General features: G+C 47.9%; 2 protein-coding genes across 2 annotated transcripts; one reads left to right on the top strand and one right to left on the bottom strand.

The window, feature by feature from the left end:
- Nucleotides 1-827: 827 nt before the first annotated feature.
- Nucleotides 828-1,370, bottom strand: CCL21 (C-C motif chemokine ligand 21; the record flags this gene model as incomplete). Its single annotated transcript, XM_079790721.1, has 3 exons — nucleotides 828-996; nucleotides 1,084-1,204; nucleotides 1,304-1,370. The coding sequence occupies 3 exons, from the start codon at nucleotides 1,368-1,370 to the stop codon at nucleotides 828-830; spliced, it is 357 nt and encodes a 118-aa protein (XP_079646847.1).
- A 3,287-nt stretch (nucleotides 1,371-4,657) lies between these two features.
- Nucleotides 4,658-10,957, top strand: LOC307110537 (protein SPATA31F1-like; the record flags this gene model as incomplete). Its single annotated transcript, XM_079789638.1, has 4 exons — nucleotides 4,658-4,801; nucleotides 5,424-5,469; nucleotides 6,000-6,060; nucleotides 7,108-10,957. 4 exons carry the CDS (start codon nucleotides 4,658-4,660, stop codon nucleotides 10,955-10,957), a joined length of 4,101 nt encoding a protein of 1,366 aa, XP_079645764.1.
- Nucleotides 10,958-15,259: the final 4,302 nt, after the last annotated feature.

Below are 15,259 nucleotides of genomic sequence, written 5' to 3'. Positions count from 1 at the left end.
AGGGTGGGAGTGAGAGAATGCTGCGCGTAATCAGGGAAGGGATCTCTCCAGGCTCTCAGAGGCCGGCAGTGCCACTGCGGGGTGTGCTCTGGGTTCACCATCTCTCGTTTGAGAGGAATTTCTCAGAGCCCAGGAGCAGCCCAGGTCCCACCCGACCCGTCAACTTCCCTTCTACTGCCCACAGGTCTGGGCACCTGGGCCAGGAGGAAACTCCTGGGGTGGTGAGAACATATAATTCACCAGACTGAGCTCCTGACGCCCTCGCCCCCTTAGTGACACGGGCTTCCCCAGGGACACAAACGTGCAGGAACAGATACCTGGGTGGGAAGCCAGAACAGCTTTTTATTCGGTTTATAAATCGTATTTACAAGGAAGAGGTGGGTGCAGGGGGGAGCAGGGTCAGGTCCAGGGTCCTGGGTGACCTTTCCTCAGAGGGGACAGTCCTGCTGCCTCCTCTCCCACTCCCTCCTCTGCCTCTCCGGGCCTGGCCTGGTGTGGGCAGCTCAGCCCTGCGGCGGGGGCTAGAAATACAGGAGGGGTAGCTGAAGCAGGAGAAGGGCTGAGGCAAGGCCAGCATGGGGGTAGAAGGACTGCTCTGGGGCCCCCGAGTCCTCCCTCTCGTCTAGTCCTCTTCTTGTCCCTTGGATAGGGGCTCCAAACCCTGGTGCGGCTGATGGGGGCTCCCTGGGCTCCAGGCCGGGCACTGGGCTATGGCTTTTGGGGGGTCTGGGTGGTCTGCGGCTCTTCAGTCCTGGAAAGGGAGAAGAGGGGCTTGAAGGATTGACGGAGGCTCTTCCTCGCTTCCTTCCCCGGTCCCTTCAGCTTCCTTACCTCTTACAGCCTTTGGAGCCCTTTCGCTTCTTGCCAGACTTGTCCTTCTTACAGCGCGGTTTCCGTGGGGCTGGTGATGTGTCCAGGCGCTGCATCAACCTCTGCACCCAGGCCTCCTTAGGGTCTGCGCACAGCTCTGCCTGAGAGCGCTTCCGAGGTGAGAACCTGGAGTCGGGCATTCGCAAGCCTGTCCTAATCTTGCCCACCTTGCCCAGCCCACTCAGCTTCACCCACGCCCTCGCACCCACTCACAGGATAGCCGGGATGGGGCAGCCCAGGCTTGGCTCCTGCTTCCTGTAGCTGCGAACGAGCGTGTCGGGAATCTTCCTTACACTGTACTTGAGGCAACAGTCCTGTGCCCCTCCATCACTGCCTGCAGAGGGCGTTCACAGGGAGCCAGGAGCTACTTACAGGCTCCCAACCAGGCCTCTCCAGCCCCTTCCCCCATCCTAGGCAGCCCCCTCCTTGATACCTTGGGTCCAGGGGATGCAGAAGGCCAGGACCAGGAAAAGGAGGCTCAGAGCCAGTGACTGAGCCATGGCTGTGGTAGAGGGTGAGTATAAGGCCACAGCTGTGGGTGAGGTGTAAGCTGCAGCTGGGGGTCCTGGAGTGGGTTGGCCTTTTATCAGTACTGCCCTTCATTTTTGGAATCCATCCAGGAATCTGACTGTCCTCTTCCTTTTCAGAATCTGGCACAAAGTTTGTTTCTTTTTCTTTTTATTTTTTTAAAATACATTTTATTGATTTTTCACAGAGAGAAAGGGAGAGGGATAGAGAGCTAGAAACATCGATGAGAGAGATACATCGACCAGCTGCCTCCTGCACACTCCCCACCGGGGATGTGCCCGCAACCAATGTACATGCCCTTGACCGGAATCGAACCTGGGACCTTTCAGTCCGCAGACCGACGCTCTATCCACTGAGCCAAACCAGTTTCAGCTATTTTATTGATTTTTTACAGAGAGGAAGGGAGAGGGATAGAGAGTTAGAAACACCAATGAGAGAGAAACATCAATCAGCTGCCTCCTGCACACCCCCTACTGGGGATGTGCCTGCAACCAAGGTACATGCCCTTGACTGGAATCGAACCTGGGATCCTTCAGTCCGCAGGCCGACGCTCTATCCACTGAGCCAAACCGGTTTCAGCACAAAGTTTGTTTCTTAGCAAATTTTTTTATTGTTTAAAGTATTACTTATGTCTCATTCCCCCCCTCCCCCTGCCCCACCACTCCCACCCCCTAGGACAAGCCCCCAGTGTCTGTGTCCATTGTTTATGCTAATATTCATGCATACAAGTTCTTTGGTTGCTCTCTTACCCCTCCCCTGCCTTCTCTCTGAGGTTGGACGGTCTGTTCAGTGTTTCTTTGTCTCTGGATCTATTTTTGTTCATCAGTTTATGTTGTTCATTATAGCCCACATATGAGTGAGATCATGTGATATTTATCTTTCTCCGACTGGCTTATTTTGCTTAGCATAATGCTCTTCAGGTCCATCCATGCTGTTGCAAATGGTAAAAGTTCCTTCTTTTTTATAGTGGTGTAGTAATCCATTGTGTATGTACCACAGTTTTTTAAGCCACTCATCTACTGATGGGCACTTAGGCTGTTTCCAAATCTTAGCTATTGTAAATTGTGCTGCTATGAACATAGGGGTGTATATATCCTTTCTGATTGATGTTTCTGGTTTTTTGGGATATATTCCTAGAAGTGGGATCACTGGGTCGAATGGGAGTTCCATTTTTAATTTTTTGAGGAAACTCCATACTGCTTTCCACGGTGGCTGCACCAGTCTGCATTCCCACCAGCAGTGCACAAGGGTTCCTTTTTCTCCGCATCCTCTCCAGCACTTATTTGTTTATTTGTTAATGACAGCCATTCAGACAGGTGTGAGATGGTACCTCATTGTTGTTTTGTTTTGCATCTCTTGGATGATTAGTGACTTTGAGCATGTTTTTATATGTCTCTTGGCCTTCTGTATATTCTCTTTCAAAAAGTGTCTACTTAGGTCCTTTGCCCATTTTTTGATTGGATTGTTTATCTTCCTTTTGTTAAGTTGTATGAGTTCCCTGTAAATTTTGGAGATTAAACCCTTATCTGAGATAGCATTGGAAAATATGTTCTCCCATGCAGTGGGCTTTCTTGTTGTTTTGTTGGTGGTTTCTTTGTTGATGGTTTTGTTGATGGTGCAGAAGCTTTTTATTTTGATGTAGTCCCATTTGTTTATTTTCTCCTTGGTTGTTCCTAGGGCAATGGAAAAATTATATTTATATGATTAAATAAAACAAGAAAGAGGGAAAACAGGTCTTTCACATCTTTTCATTTGTGCAGAAAATGTATCAGTTTATTTATTTATTTTTTATTTTTATTTTTTAGAAATAGATATTTTATTGATTTTTTACAGAGAGGAAGGGAGAGGGATAGAGAGTTAGAAACATCGATGAGAGAGAAACATCGATCAGCTGCCTCTTGCACACCCCCTACTGGGGATGTGCCCGCAACCAAGGTACATGCCCTTGACCGGAATCGAACCCAGGACCTTTCAGTCCGCCGGCTGATGCTCTATCCACTGAGCCAAACCGGTTTCAGCTGTATCAGTTTATTTATGCGTCCTTTGCTAAGTTAATTTGAAAGATACATGGAGAAACAAAAGGGGAGACAAGGGTGGGAAAGAGGCCTACTACATGCTTTTAAAAAAAGTATATTTATGTCTACTTATAAAAACAGCTAGAGGCCCAGTGCATGTAATTCTTGCACTGGGGGTTGGGGGGTGGGGAGGAGTCCCTCAGCCCAGTCTGCGCCCTCTCGCAGTCGGGGGACCCCTTGGGTGGTGTCTGCCTTTCGGCTTAGGCCCGATCTCCAGTTCGGGGCTGTTTGGGCTGATTGGGTTTAGGGGCTCTCGCAGTCTGGGACCCCTTGCTCCTTACCACCTGACTGCAGCGGGGGTGGGAGAGGCTCCCATTACTGCCACTGTGCTCGCTAGCCATGAGCCCGCTGAGCGGCACTCCCCCTGTGGGAGCTCACTGATCACCAGGGGGCAGCTCCTGTGTTGAGCATCTGCTCCCTGGTGGTCAGTGTGCATTATAGCGACGGTTCATTCTGGTCGTTCTGCCATAAAGGACGCTTTGGCTTTTATAATATAGATTATTTTTGGTGATTGAAGTCAAGTAAATGCACTGGCCCTTCATCCAGAGGCCTCACCTCTTCCTCCAGTCTTTCTCACAAGTCCTCTCCAATCCACCCACTAAACTGTCTGGTAAAAACAGACTGCCTTTCCTACTGCCAAATGCTAAGCGTTCTGCATGTTGATAAGTTTCTCTCCCACCTGGAATATGCTTCTTTGTAGAGGGAAGTGACACTTTCAATTAAGGGTCACAACCTAACTGTTGCTCATGGAGATTCTTCTGTCCCTCTTCCTCAAGAGATGCTTATGTCCCTAAACACTCAATTTTCTGGGACAGATGACCAGACAGTTGTCGTGAAGGAGAGAGCCAAGCCATCAGGCTGATGTAGGTGTGGAGAATGAAGAGCGAGTGGGAGCACAGACACTGCCTGTGAGCCGGCATGTTTAGCCTCTGGCTCTGTAACCTTTACAACCAGACAACCTGACATCATCATGGACAGAATGATTCACCACACAAGCTTCCCTAAGACATACCATCTTTGAGACTACACCTGCCTTGTGAAACAGAAGGGTTTGTGATGCAGTCTGGTGACCGGGTTCTATTCTCTGTGAGGTGGAGATGACAAGGCATAGCATTGGGAATCATTAGACAGGAGGATCCTGAACGCCTAGATATAGGGATGGCTCTTCCCCTCATGCGAAAGCCATGTTGAGCTTTACTTTTGTTCTTCGGAATGTTGGATATTTCTTATATACATATGGCACTATCTTCCTTATTATCCTAATTATCTGGCAAGTGAAAAGGAGTTACTATGGGTTAAGGTTGGAACCTAAAAGGAGCTGTTACCAGGTAGGGAAATAATAACATTGTAATTGAACTAGTTAAGTTTTAGATAAGAAGCTTTTTAAGTTCTCAGAACCTCCTTCTACCTTTCTTGCCAATTTTTATACTATACATTCAGTTACTCTAATATGGTGCTTTTCTCAGAGCCTAGAAGTAATTTCCTACTAAGCCATCCCTGCAATGTATTCTAATGGAAAGATCAAGAACCTCTCATTGGGTTGAGACCTAGATGAAATGGAATCTATCTCACTGGATCTCAGAAGACATCCCAATATGGGGGTTTCTTCTGGTTGGTGGACTTAGTAAGCAAAAGTCCTAGGGCTGTTAAAACTAGTCACCATCACCATTTAATTTATTTCACTATCCCTCCTGTGTCACGCTTTCCCTCTAAAGAACCTGTCCTAAGAAAGAGAACAGGAAGTAAGGAATGTGGAGAGACTTGAACTGAGAAATAAGTAGGATAATGAAATGTTGGGATGAAAGGGTGGAGTAGAGGCAGGTAATGTGAGTGCATTAAATACAGACATACATAGACAGGGTTTTGGAAATTTATATTCATTCTGTCTCATTTTGGACATAAAAATGAAAAGTGTCCCAACCTCACACTCTAACTTTTTTTGTCTTTAAGTGTCACCAAAAACTCAGGCAAAAAGCTAGAGATGCGGCATCAAGAGGTAAAGTACCAGTCTCTTCTCTGACTCCCCTTTACTGTGGATGGGGTTTCCATGGATTTTGTCCCTCTTTGATCTCTGGTGCTTGGGACAGGTTCTCTAAACACTAAAGGTTCCAATTCCATAAGTTGACGCATTCTCCCAGAAGACTATTGGATGGAAAATCAGAGCCTTGGAATGTTCCAAAACCCTCTACTTTAACCCAAAGAATGAGGAAGTAGCACCTAAGTCAGTTACTAGTTTTATGACCCTTTGTAAGTCACTTCATTTTTCAATCCTTGGTTCATTAAATGGCCATTTGAAGATTTGCTTCACTCACAGTGTGGCCATGACCATCTAATCATTAGATGATGATTAGGTCTAATGAGATTAGGTCCTGGACAACTCATTGTAGCTGGCTAAGTTGTATACAAACATGCCTTAGAGCACTGACTATTAGGATTTCCAATATTCTCTCATTCAAAGGCCTTCAGATTCCTATAGGATACCCTCAATCCTCTCTTTCCATGTAACACTGTCTCCTGGTTTTTCAGCTAGGAGACATTTCTGGAAAGAAACAGAGAAGCCGTGGGAGCTGCTTTCTGTCATGAAAAGGTGATTATTTGCTCTTTGTAGTCTTCCAACTTCAGCCTGGACTGCTTGGCCTGGGACAGGGATGAGGGATGATGACTGGGATGGAGTCAGACCCAGCGGAGCACTGGTTGAGAGGGTTGCCAGGGCAAAGGGGGCTCAGACATCTCAGGAGGGAGGAGTCCCAGTTCTGCTCTGGGCTAAGCTCACAGTGCTCCTGGAATCCAGAATTTGACTAGTGCTTAATTCACAAAAGACCCTAAAGGGGTTGATACTCAGCCAAAAGACCAGGTTATCCAGCTAAGAGAATGGGTAAATAGTGCACACATAAGTCATCACTGTCACATTCCTCTTACAGCTCCACCATTTCAAGGGCAGAACCCTAGACCTTGCTGACATTACCACCTCTGGTTGTGTCTTCAGGAAGCCCAGTTCCTGAGATAGCCCCCAGCCAGGAGCTTGTCATCTCACCCTCTTCTTAAGATCTCTAGAGAATGGGATGGACTCCCAAGAGGTGTTGTATACACATCACAGTCCCCTGAAAGCAGAATTTCCATGGGACCTCATTTTCCACAAAGGATGGGGGAACCAACGGTTAACTGATGGGGCATCACCAGGGCCATCACCAGGTAGAACCTGGACTCAGTCTCATTTGTGGTACTAAGTACCAGTCTGTGTCTTTCTTAGCCACAAATGAGACTGAGTCCAGGTTCTACCTGGTGATGGCCCTGGTGATGCCCCATCAGTTAACCATTGGCTCCCCCATCCTCTGTTCCCATCTCTGGTTAAGCTTCTCAGCCCAGGTCAACAAAGAGCTCACCCACCTCTCAGTCACTCATGGCTCTGTGCTCTCATGGGTTGTCTGCAATCTTGCCCAACAAGCCCCAGACCCTCAGCCCAGCATACAACAACTTGCAAAGTGGCATTTTCCTAGGAAGAAAAGTAGAGGACTAAGCACTAGGTGGGTAGGACCCAGGGCTTACAGGAAGGTCAGGGCCAAGAGTCAGGCCACAACTTCCAGAGAAGAAGCTGTCACTCCATCAATAACAGTTGCCGTGTTTCCTCTTCCAGCCAGGGCTGGCTTCCTCAGGAGGGAAGTGTGCGGAGGCTCCTCTGTGCCGATACCTACTGCCAAATCTGCAATGCCACGGCTCTGGAGATCCAGCAGTTGCTGGTGGGTGAGAACACCCCGATCTCTGCAACTTCACCAGGACCATCAGAGGGATCTCCTTGCCTAAAGATTTTGCCCAAGTCCAATGTGTCTTTTGAGCAGAGTCTGGAGCATGATTCCACACATACTCAAAAGCCCTCACTTCCATCTGCAACCCAAACAGTGCCACAATCAACAGCTAAGAAATCCTTATCCCAGTCATTTACCCGGTCAGCTGGCCAATCAGCCGATCCAGTGAGTATGCAAGATTACTTGGCTAAAAATGCCCATCTAGGACAGAGAATTCAATGTAAAGATATGCCCAGGGTGCATGAGACTGTGTCTTCTTCACAGTTTGAAGGGCCTAGGATTCCGGTGAACCAGCAGGAGGTGACACGACACAATCTCAGCCTTGTGTATGGGAACCAAGGTCAGCCACCTTTGCATTCCCAGGTCCCTATGCTGACCCTGAACCAAGAAATCACTACCCTGACACATCCTATGGCCTTGCCTATGGTCACTATCCTCCCTTCCTACCTGCCATTCTCCAGTCCGGAAGTCCTGAGGCTTCTTGAGGTACATGTAAAAAAATGGATGCATTTCCAGAGGTGGGGGCTGCCCAGACGTGTAGAGGAGTCCCTGAGGCAGCTTATGCCAAACCTGCCATTGTTTTACCAACCTCTAAACAACCAACCAGTTTCTTTCATACAAAATGAATTCTCTGTAGAGAATTTTGCACCCATTTCTTATCAGACCTGGGGTCCATGTATGGCTGGCCAGGCTACCCAGGCATTCTGGGTTTCTGAATGGTCCATTATAAACCCAATACAAAGACACCACTACCAGCAAAACCCAAACCATGTGTTGACTCTAGCCTTGCCGTCTCCAGCTGTTAGAGATGTAAGTAGCCTCTACCCACTTACTGGGCAACGGGGTAATGACTCAGTGGGCCACTTACAGCAGAAATACATCCAACTATTCTGTGGCTTACCTTCTCTGCACAGTGAGTCTCTGGCTGACACCTCCCTGGGCTCTCAAGATCACTCCACACATGGGGGTATGTCCAAGCTCTCCTTGGAGGATCCTTTTCTCTTCAAGGAGCTCTCCTTCCTCCCTCTGTTGCCAAAATCTCCACCTCACTCAGCCCCACCCTCTTCCCCAAGTTCCTCAAATTGGGTCATGCCATCTGGCCAACAACAAGCTCGGATCAATGTCCCGTTTCTGACTCTGGCTGAGTGTGAAGCCTTAGAGTTGCACCTGCTGCAGAGGCAGCTCCAGCGTCAGTGGGGTTTGCCAGCTGTTCTCCAGAGAGCTCAGCACACCCAGAACCCCGTGCAATATAAGTCTTGTGGCAGAGCCCAGTCTCCTCGGACTGTGAAAACTTCCTGGCCAGGAAAGCCCATTTCTGTCCTCACAAGGGAGCTGTTCTGGTCAGAGCATGCCCGGAGGCTGCTGGACTTCCACCTCCAGAGGCAGCTGATTCACCATCGCTGGGGCCTGCCCCAGATGATCCAGCAGTCCTTCCAGTTGCTGCTGGCCCCCACTCACCAGCAGACTCCATCCTGGAGCAGCACAGCCCTAGCCAATGGGAGTGTTTCCCAACATTCAGCCCTACAGGCTACTGGTGCTGATGACCCTTTCTCGCCCTTTAAGGACCCAGTGTCAGTCCTCATGCCACACTTATTTGACCAGGTCAAGGCAATACTGCAGAGCCACATCAACTCCAAATGTGGGCAGATTCATGAGGGTAAGGTCCCTGCCCATGTGTATAGGTCTTGTGAGGACCTAATTCCTGGGGGCCTCAAAGTGGCTCCCTTCACTTGCATCCCAGAAAGCAAGCTCTTAGAACTACAGGCAGCAACCGATCCTGACCTACAACAGAAAGTTAGGTCCTGGATGCCAACAGTCCTTGATCAGCAGCAACAGATCTCCCCAGATGCTGTCACTGAGCCTCGTAAGCTAACTCAAGCCCTGTCCAAGGAAGTCCTTGAGAAACTGGAGATGATTTTACGGCACAAGTATCTGGCCTTCTTGTCAGGGCTGAATCCTCTTTATTACGTGGTTCCCTCCAAGGCCATGGCCCCAGCAATCACTCCTCATGCTGCCAGCACAGAGGTGGTACCTGAGGCTGTCAAAATCTTAACAGAACCTCTGACTCAGATGATCTCACTTGAAGAGCAGTGTCTAAGTCGTAAACCATTTTTTCAAGGTACCAATGAGACTTGTGCAGAAATTGCAGGTGATTTTCAGTCTGAAGTGCAAGTGGAAGGAATGATTGAGATGGAGCCTCTAGAGAGGCAGACAGAGTCTGCTCGGCTCTACTTACTCAAGAAGCGCATCTTGGCCAAACTAAATTTCCACCTAAGAAGGAAGATTTTAGAGATACAATGGGGAATTCCCACAAAGGCAAGGGAGTCCAGGGAGCAAACTGTAGAAATCCCAGAGAACACATCCACACAGGAGTCTCTTAGGAGTCTAAACAACCAAGGAAAAACATGCCTCCAGGAGCTGCCCATCTCACCAGACATTCCCTATGCCCCACACCCAAAGCGGCTCTACCTTAAGGAACAGTTGTCCACTGAGTTAAAGGCAGTGCAGCAGAACCAGAAACAACCTAGTTCCAGAGCAGCACTCCATGGTTCTGCCCATGGGCCCTCCAAGATGACTCAACCCTATAGAGACATGACAGAGGGCCCAGTGCTTTGTGTGCAGCTGGAGGCCAGTGTGAACCAGCCCAGCCTGGGGGAGTCCCAGATCCCTGAGTCCCAAAGCCCTGGCAAGAGCAAGTACTCAGCCCCAGTCCCCATGCTGACTGAAAAGAAAGAGGACCCAAGGAAACCCAAATCATCAGGAAAACGTGGAGAAGGAGATGCAGGGTTTGTACTCTCCTCAACAAGAAAAAAAGGCCACCCTGTTGGAGCCCAGCGGTCAAAAGGGATGCTTCTGAAGAGGACACCCCAAAGACCTTGGCTACAGAGACATGGCTTTCACCTTAATGCTCTCTGTCAACACAGTTCCCAGCATCGCCCTCAGCTTAAGCCCCCAGACCTCCTTCCAGGAGTCCCTGGTCGGAAGGAATCTAAGAAGAATGACCTGCAAGACAGTCGAACCAGGCTCAATGTCAGCCTCAAGGGAGCAAGGATTCCTAAGAATGCCCAGCCGGTTGGGCCCCAGGCGTCACAGGGCCAGCCTGTCCTGGCCCAACTCATTCAGCATCAGCCATTACAGGCCCAAACTTTGCAAGGTCAGGTATTGCAGGGGCAGGTGATGCCAGCCCATACTCACAGGAGGCCCAGCCTTCCGGAATCAGGCTTGAGATATAAGATGAAATCCTTTCTGCAGTATATAAACCTCAAGGCAAAAGGCAAAGAGCACAAGGAATCCATGTTTGTGACAGCTGTGAAAGTGGCCAACACCAGAAAAGAAAATGGAGCCAAGAGGCTGGCTCCAGCCAAAAGTCCCATGGAGCAAACTAAGACAGAGAAGAAGATAAGAGGGGACCCCACAGCCCAATCTCCCCTGAATGAGAAGGAGGTGGGCCTGGCCTCCTTGCCAGGCTCCCATTCCCCAAACAGTCAGCTCAGGCACCGCTCCTGCTCCCATCAACTGCAGTCTGCCTCAGGCTTAGGCCACCCCCTTCATTGTCCTCGGCACTGTCCTCAAGTGGCTTGTGCCACCCAACCAGGATCCCACCCCAGTTCTCAACTTTCTCCTCAGAGGGAAATGTTGGCCTGCTCAAGGAAGATCCAACACAGTCAAAGGACTTTGTAGGCTCCTCCAGGTCTGCATCCCTTGAAGGGATAGCTATTGTCTTTGTCATTAATATGTAGGTGGGGCACCGCATCACCCAAAATACAGTCTATATCTTTAAGCAAAGAGTTGTCTGTCTGTTCCTTCCTTCCACTGTTGTTTGTTAAGGGAAGGCATGAGGGAAGCTAAAATGCTCTTCCTATCTAGGGAAGGAGTTTTTTTAATTTTTGAAAAATTCTTTATTGTTGAAAGTATTACATATGTTTCATTTTTTAGACATTGACCTTTCTCAGCCCTCTCCCCAACCCCAGCACAGACTCTTACCCCCCCTATTGTCTGTGTTCATTGGTTATGTTTATATGCATGCATACAAGTTCTTTAGTTGATCTCTTAAATTCTAGCATGGCTTCCCATGGTTTCCTTGGGCCCAGAGGAGCAATGTGGACATGAGGATAGTACTGACAAGAAGAAGTGGCTAGGAATCCCACAGGCAAAAATTCACTGATGACTGCTATATATGGCCATATCTGGAGAGGAGCTTTGTAGGGAAGTGTCACAGTGATCCAACCTTGAGGAGGTGCTTTGTGTTTATCAAAAGCACATAGGTAATGTGATGGACTGTTCAAAGCAAAGATAGAAACTCCCCTCTCTGCTCCCTCTTGGTTATTGGTTAGAATAGATCTTTCTGGAGAACTCATCTGGGAGGCTGCTGTAGCTCTCTTGCCTATATCCCACCTCCACTGCCTGTCATCTGCATGGAGTGAGTTCTGCATGGAGTGAGTCCTCCAATGAAGATCCCAGTAGGATATGGAGAGGGCCTTGTTTCCCATTCCCAAGGGCAGGCAGGAGGAAGGCAGGGAGGGGAGCATATAGACAAACAGAGATCTGAGTATTTGGGATAGCAACTGACATGTTCTGACCAGGCCATGTAAGGGAACAAAGCCAATTTGATTTGTACTCACAAGAACCTAGAACCAGGAAGCCAATGAAAGGCCCATGTGCTTTGGGGTGGGGGGCAGGAAGGAGGTTGGTGGGTGGGAGGTGAACAACCCTGAGATTAGGTCTTCTGCCCATGATGTGATGAAGAGCAGTAAGTTTAAGTTTGTTATACAAAAGCAATGCAAATTAATTCAAAATCTGAACACTCACTCTTTAAGTATAAATCCATGTTTTTGCTCACCCCAAACATGAAGTCAGTCAATGGGTTCTAATCTTGATATATCTCAATTCTGCTCCTTTTCTCTATTTTTTACTACTTCAGCTTGTGTTCAGTTTCTCATTTGTTCTTACCTGAATAATTACAATAGTGTCTCATATACCCAGGTCTTAGGATGATGGCTGGCACATAGTAACACCTTAATAGTACACCCAAAAGTCTGGGCTGGGGAGGCAGACAAATCATTATGTTAGTGTGATAAACACTGTGAAATGGGGGATCTTGCCATAGGAGAAAATACCCTGCTGGTAAGGACCCCAAAAGAATCACAATAAAATTGGCCTTGATAAGCATTTTATGTTTAACAATTAACATTTTATGTTTAACAATTATATATATAGTACCTTGTATATACTTAATATATACAAGGTACTTAATATATACAAGGTACTCTATATAGCAAACACAACAATGAACATAAGACAGGATTGCACAAGGGAGCTCATGATCTCATGAGATAGTGTCACATGCCCAAATTGTCTAATCAACATATATTCTTGGATATCTAATCTCAAAATTAAAAATTGAACTACTACCACCATCACCTAATCATACATGAAAAATATGCTCCAATTACAGCATTCACCATATCAGTTAATGGCAACTCCATCTTTCCATTTCTTTAGGACAAAATATTGATGTAATCCTTGACATTTTTTCCTAACAGTCCACATTCAATCCATCAGTAAATCTGTTTGTCTCTACCTTCAAAATGAATTCATAACTTGATCACTTCTCACTCCCTCTGTTGCTATGATTACAGCAGTAGCATAACTAATCTCCCAGCTTTTTCCTGAGACCATACTTTCAATGGTCTAGTCTCAGGGAAGGTTCTGGCTATAGATTATTGCTTGAAATATAGGTGGTAGGTAGGTAGATATATGATAGATAACTAGATAGATGTAAAAACCATGGGACTGGATAAGATCACAAGGGAATGAGTGTAAATGAAGAAGCGACTAAAGACCAGACTCCAGGACACTCCAACATTAAGAAATGGAGGGGGGCCCTAACTGGTTTGGCTCAGTGGATAGAGCATCCAACTGCAGACTCAAGGGTCCCAGGTTCAATTCCGGTCAAGGGCATGTACCTTGGTTGCGGGCACATCCCCAGTAGGGAGTGTGCAGGAGGCAGCTGATCGATGTTTCTCTCTCATCGATGTTTCTAACTCTCTATCCCTCTCCCTTCCTCTCTGTAAAAAAATCAATAAAATATATATTTAAAAAAAAAGAAATGGAGGGGGGAACAGAAAAAATAAGCAGAGACTGAGTAGCAGCAGCCACTGAGGTGGGAGCTAAACCAGGAGAGTGTGGTATAATGGAAGCTGAGAGGAAAGCAAGGAGAAAGTGAGAAATTGCATGAAAAGTTGCCAATGTGTCAAGTAAGATGAGGACTTGGAGTTGAGTATTAGATTTAACAACATAGAGATCATTCATGACTTTGAGAAGAATAGACTCAGTTGAGTGATGGAGGGAAAGGCATGACTGGAGTAGATGGAGGGGCAGTACAGAGAGCCAAGGCCAGAGTGTGAAGCAGGTGCTCTTAGAAGTCTTAGAAGACTGAAGCAGCAGGAAAGATTGCAGAGAAGTTCCAGTTGCATGGAGCCCAGAGATACAGAAAGAGGGCAGGCGTGGCACCCTAGAATTCAACAAGGGACAATGGGTAGCACAATGTGTTCACTGCTAGCAGGATACAGAAAAGCCAGGATGGGAAGAATCATGAATGTGTTCTTCCTCTGAATGGTAATGCTGTGCCTAAGGGATGGAGGTCTCACCCCTAATATGGCCTCCAGGATGAGGAGGCACAAGACCCAGGCCTGCTGAGCCAACACCCTCCAGGTGTTTTCCTAAAGTATTCCCAAAGATCATCAGGGGTCTTGTGACAGGCACATCCTCCCTGCCTGGTGGGAATTGAGCAGACAGCTACAGAGCAAGGCAGATCACAACAGAATGAAGGCAATGTCCAGAAAGGTCACAGCAACATCGGGTGGGAAGACGAGGTTAACGTGCATGCATTCTAGTTTACAGGAATTGGGTCCTTCCCACGATCTCCCATAGGATTCTACCTGTTCCAGAGCATCATGAGTTCATAGTGCTGACCAAAGTCCAGTAACAAGGTTTGGTTTCTCAGCAAATCCAAGAGCTGAGAAAAGATAGGGTCAGAGCCTATGACTTCATGCAGGATGTTGATCAGTGATGAGGCCTTGCTCATCCCATCCCATAACCATGGCATAAACTCTAGGCTCAAGAGGGATAAACTCAGAATTAAAAGCCTCATGAAGAACACAAATTCAAGAATTTACAACTGTAGATTCTATGGTAGGTGCTAGAAATGTATCAATGCTTGTTTAGAAACACTGGAGTTCACCTCTGGTCCTCTGAGGTATGTATCATCATGCCATGGTGAGCGGCTCTGGCCTTCTGAAGCCCTTCCCTGATCTCTGCAGAGGGCACTACAAAATTCTAGGGAGGGAATCTCAGGCAACTGACCACGTACCATGGAGGATAGTGCCTTCTCCACTAGCTTACTTCTTCTGTTAAACACTGAGCCCTAGAACATAGGGACCACGTCTGCTCCATTTTTGTACCTGTTCACCGCAGCCCACACAGGGAGGACAACAAGCACAGGATGAGCTCAGGCATAAACCCCATGGAGACACTGCTTCCTGCACCATGTGAGAGGGGACAGGCCCTCTGCTCTTTACCAACCATCCAAAGCCCAGTGTTCCACCTGGGCTCAGGGGCCCATGGCATAGGCCAGGGATGCCAGAGAACAAAGGACAAGAATGGTTCCTGTGTTCACTGCAGGGAGAGAAAAGAAGGGAGGACAACACTGAGTTCAGGTGGGGATATGAGGAATGAGCCCACTGCAGGCATGTAAGATGCTGGGCAACAGAGAGCGCCAGAGCCCTAACAGGTCTGGCTGGGCTTGTGGAGGACTGTCCATTCTCATCTCCGGAGACAAGGAGGCCAGGACCCCAAATACTTGGTCTGGATAAGAGCATGGGGGGAAGAATAGGGGGCCTGGGAAGGGGCCAGATCTCAGTTTCCAGAAGGAGGGGTGGGTATTGCCAATTGGCCCCCTTTCCCGCCTTCCCCTCTCCTGCA

Source organism: Cnephaeus nilssonii, assembly GCF_951640355.1.
Source record: "Cnephaeus nilssonii genome assembly, chromosome: 14".
NCBI classification, from domain to species: domain Eukaryota; kingdom Metazoa; phylum Chordata; class Mammalia; order Chiroptera; family Vespertilionidae; genus Cnephaeus; species Cnephaeus nilssonii.
The sequence above is the reverse complement of the archived record's forward strand: the minus strand, read 5'-3'. Positions and strand labels throughout refer to the sequence as shown.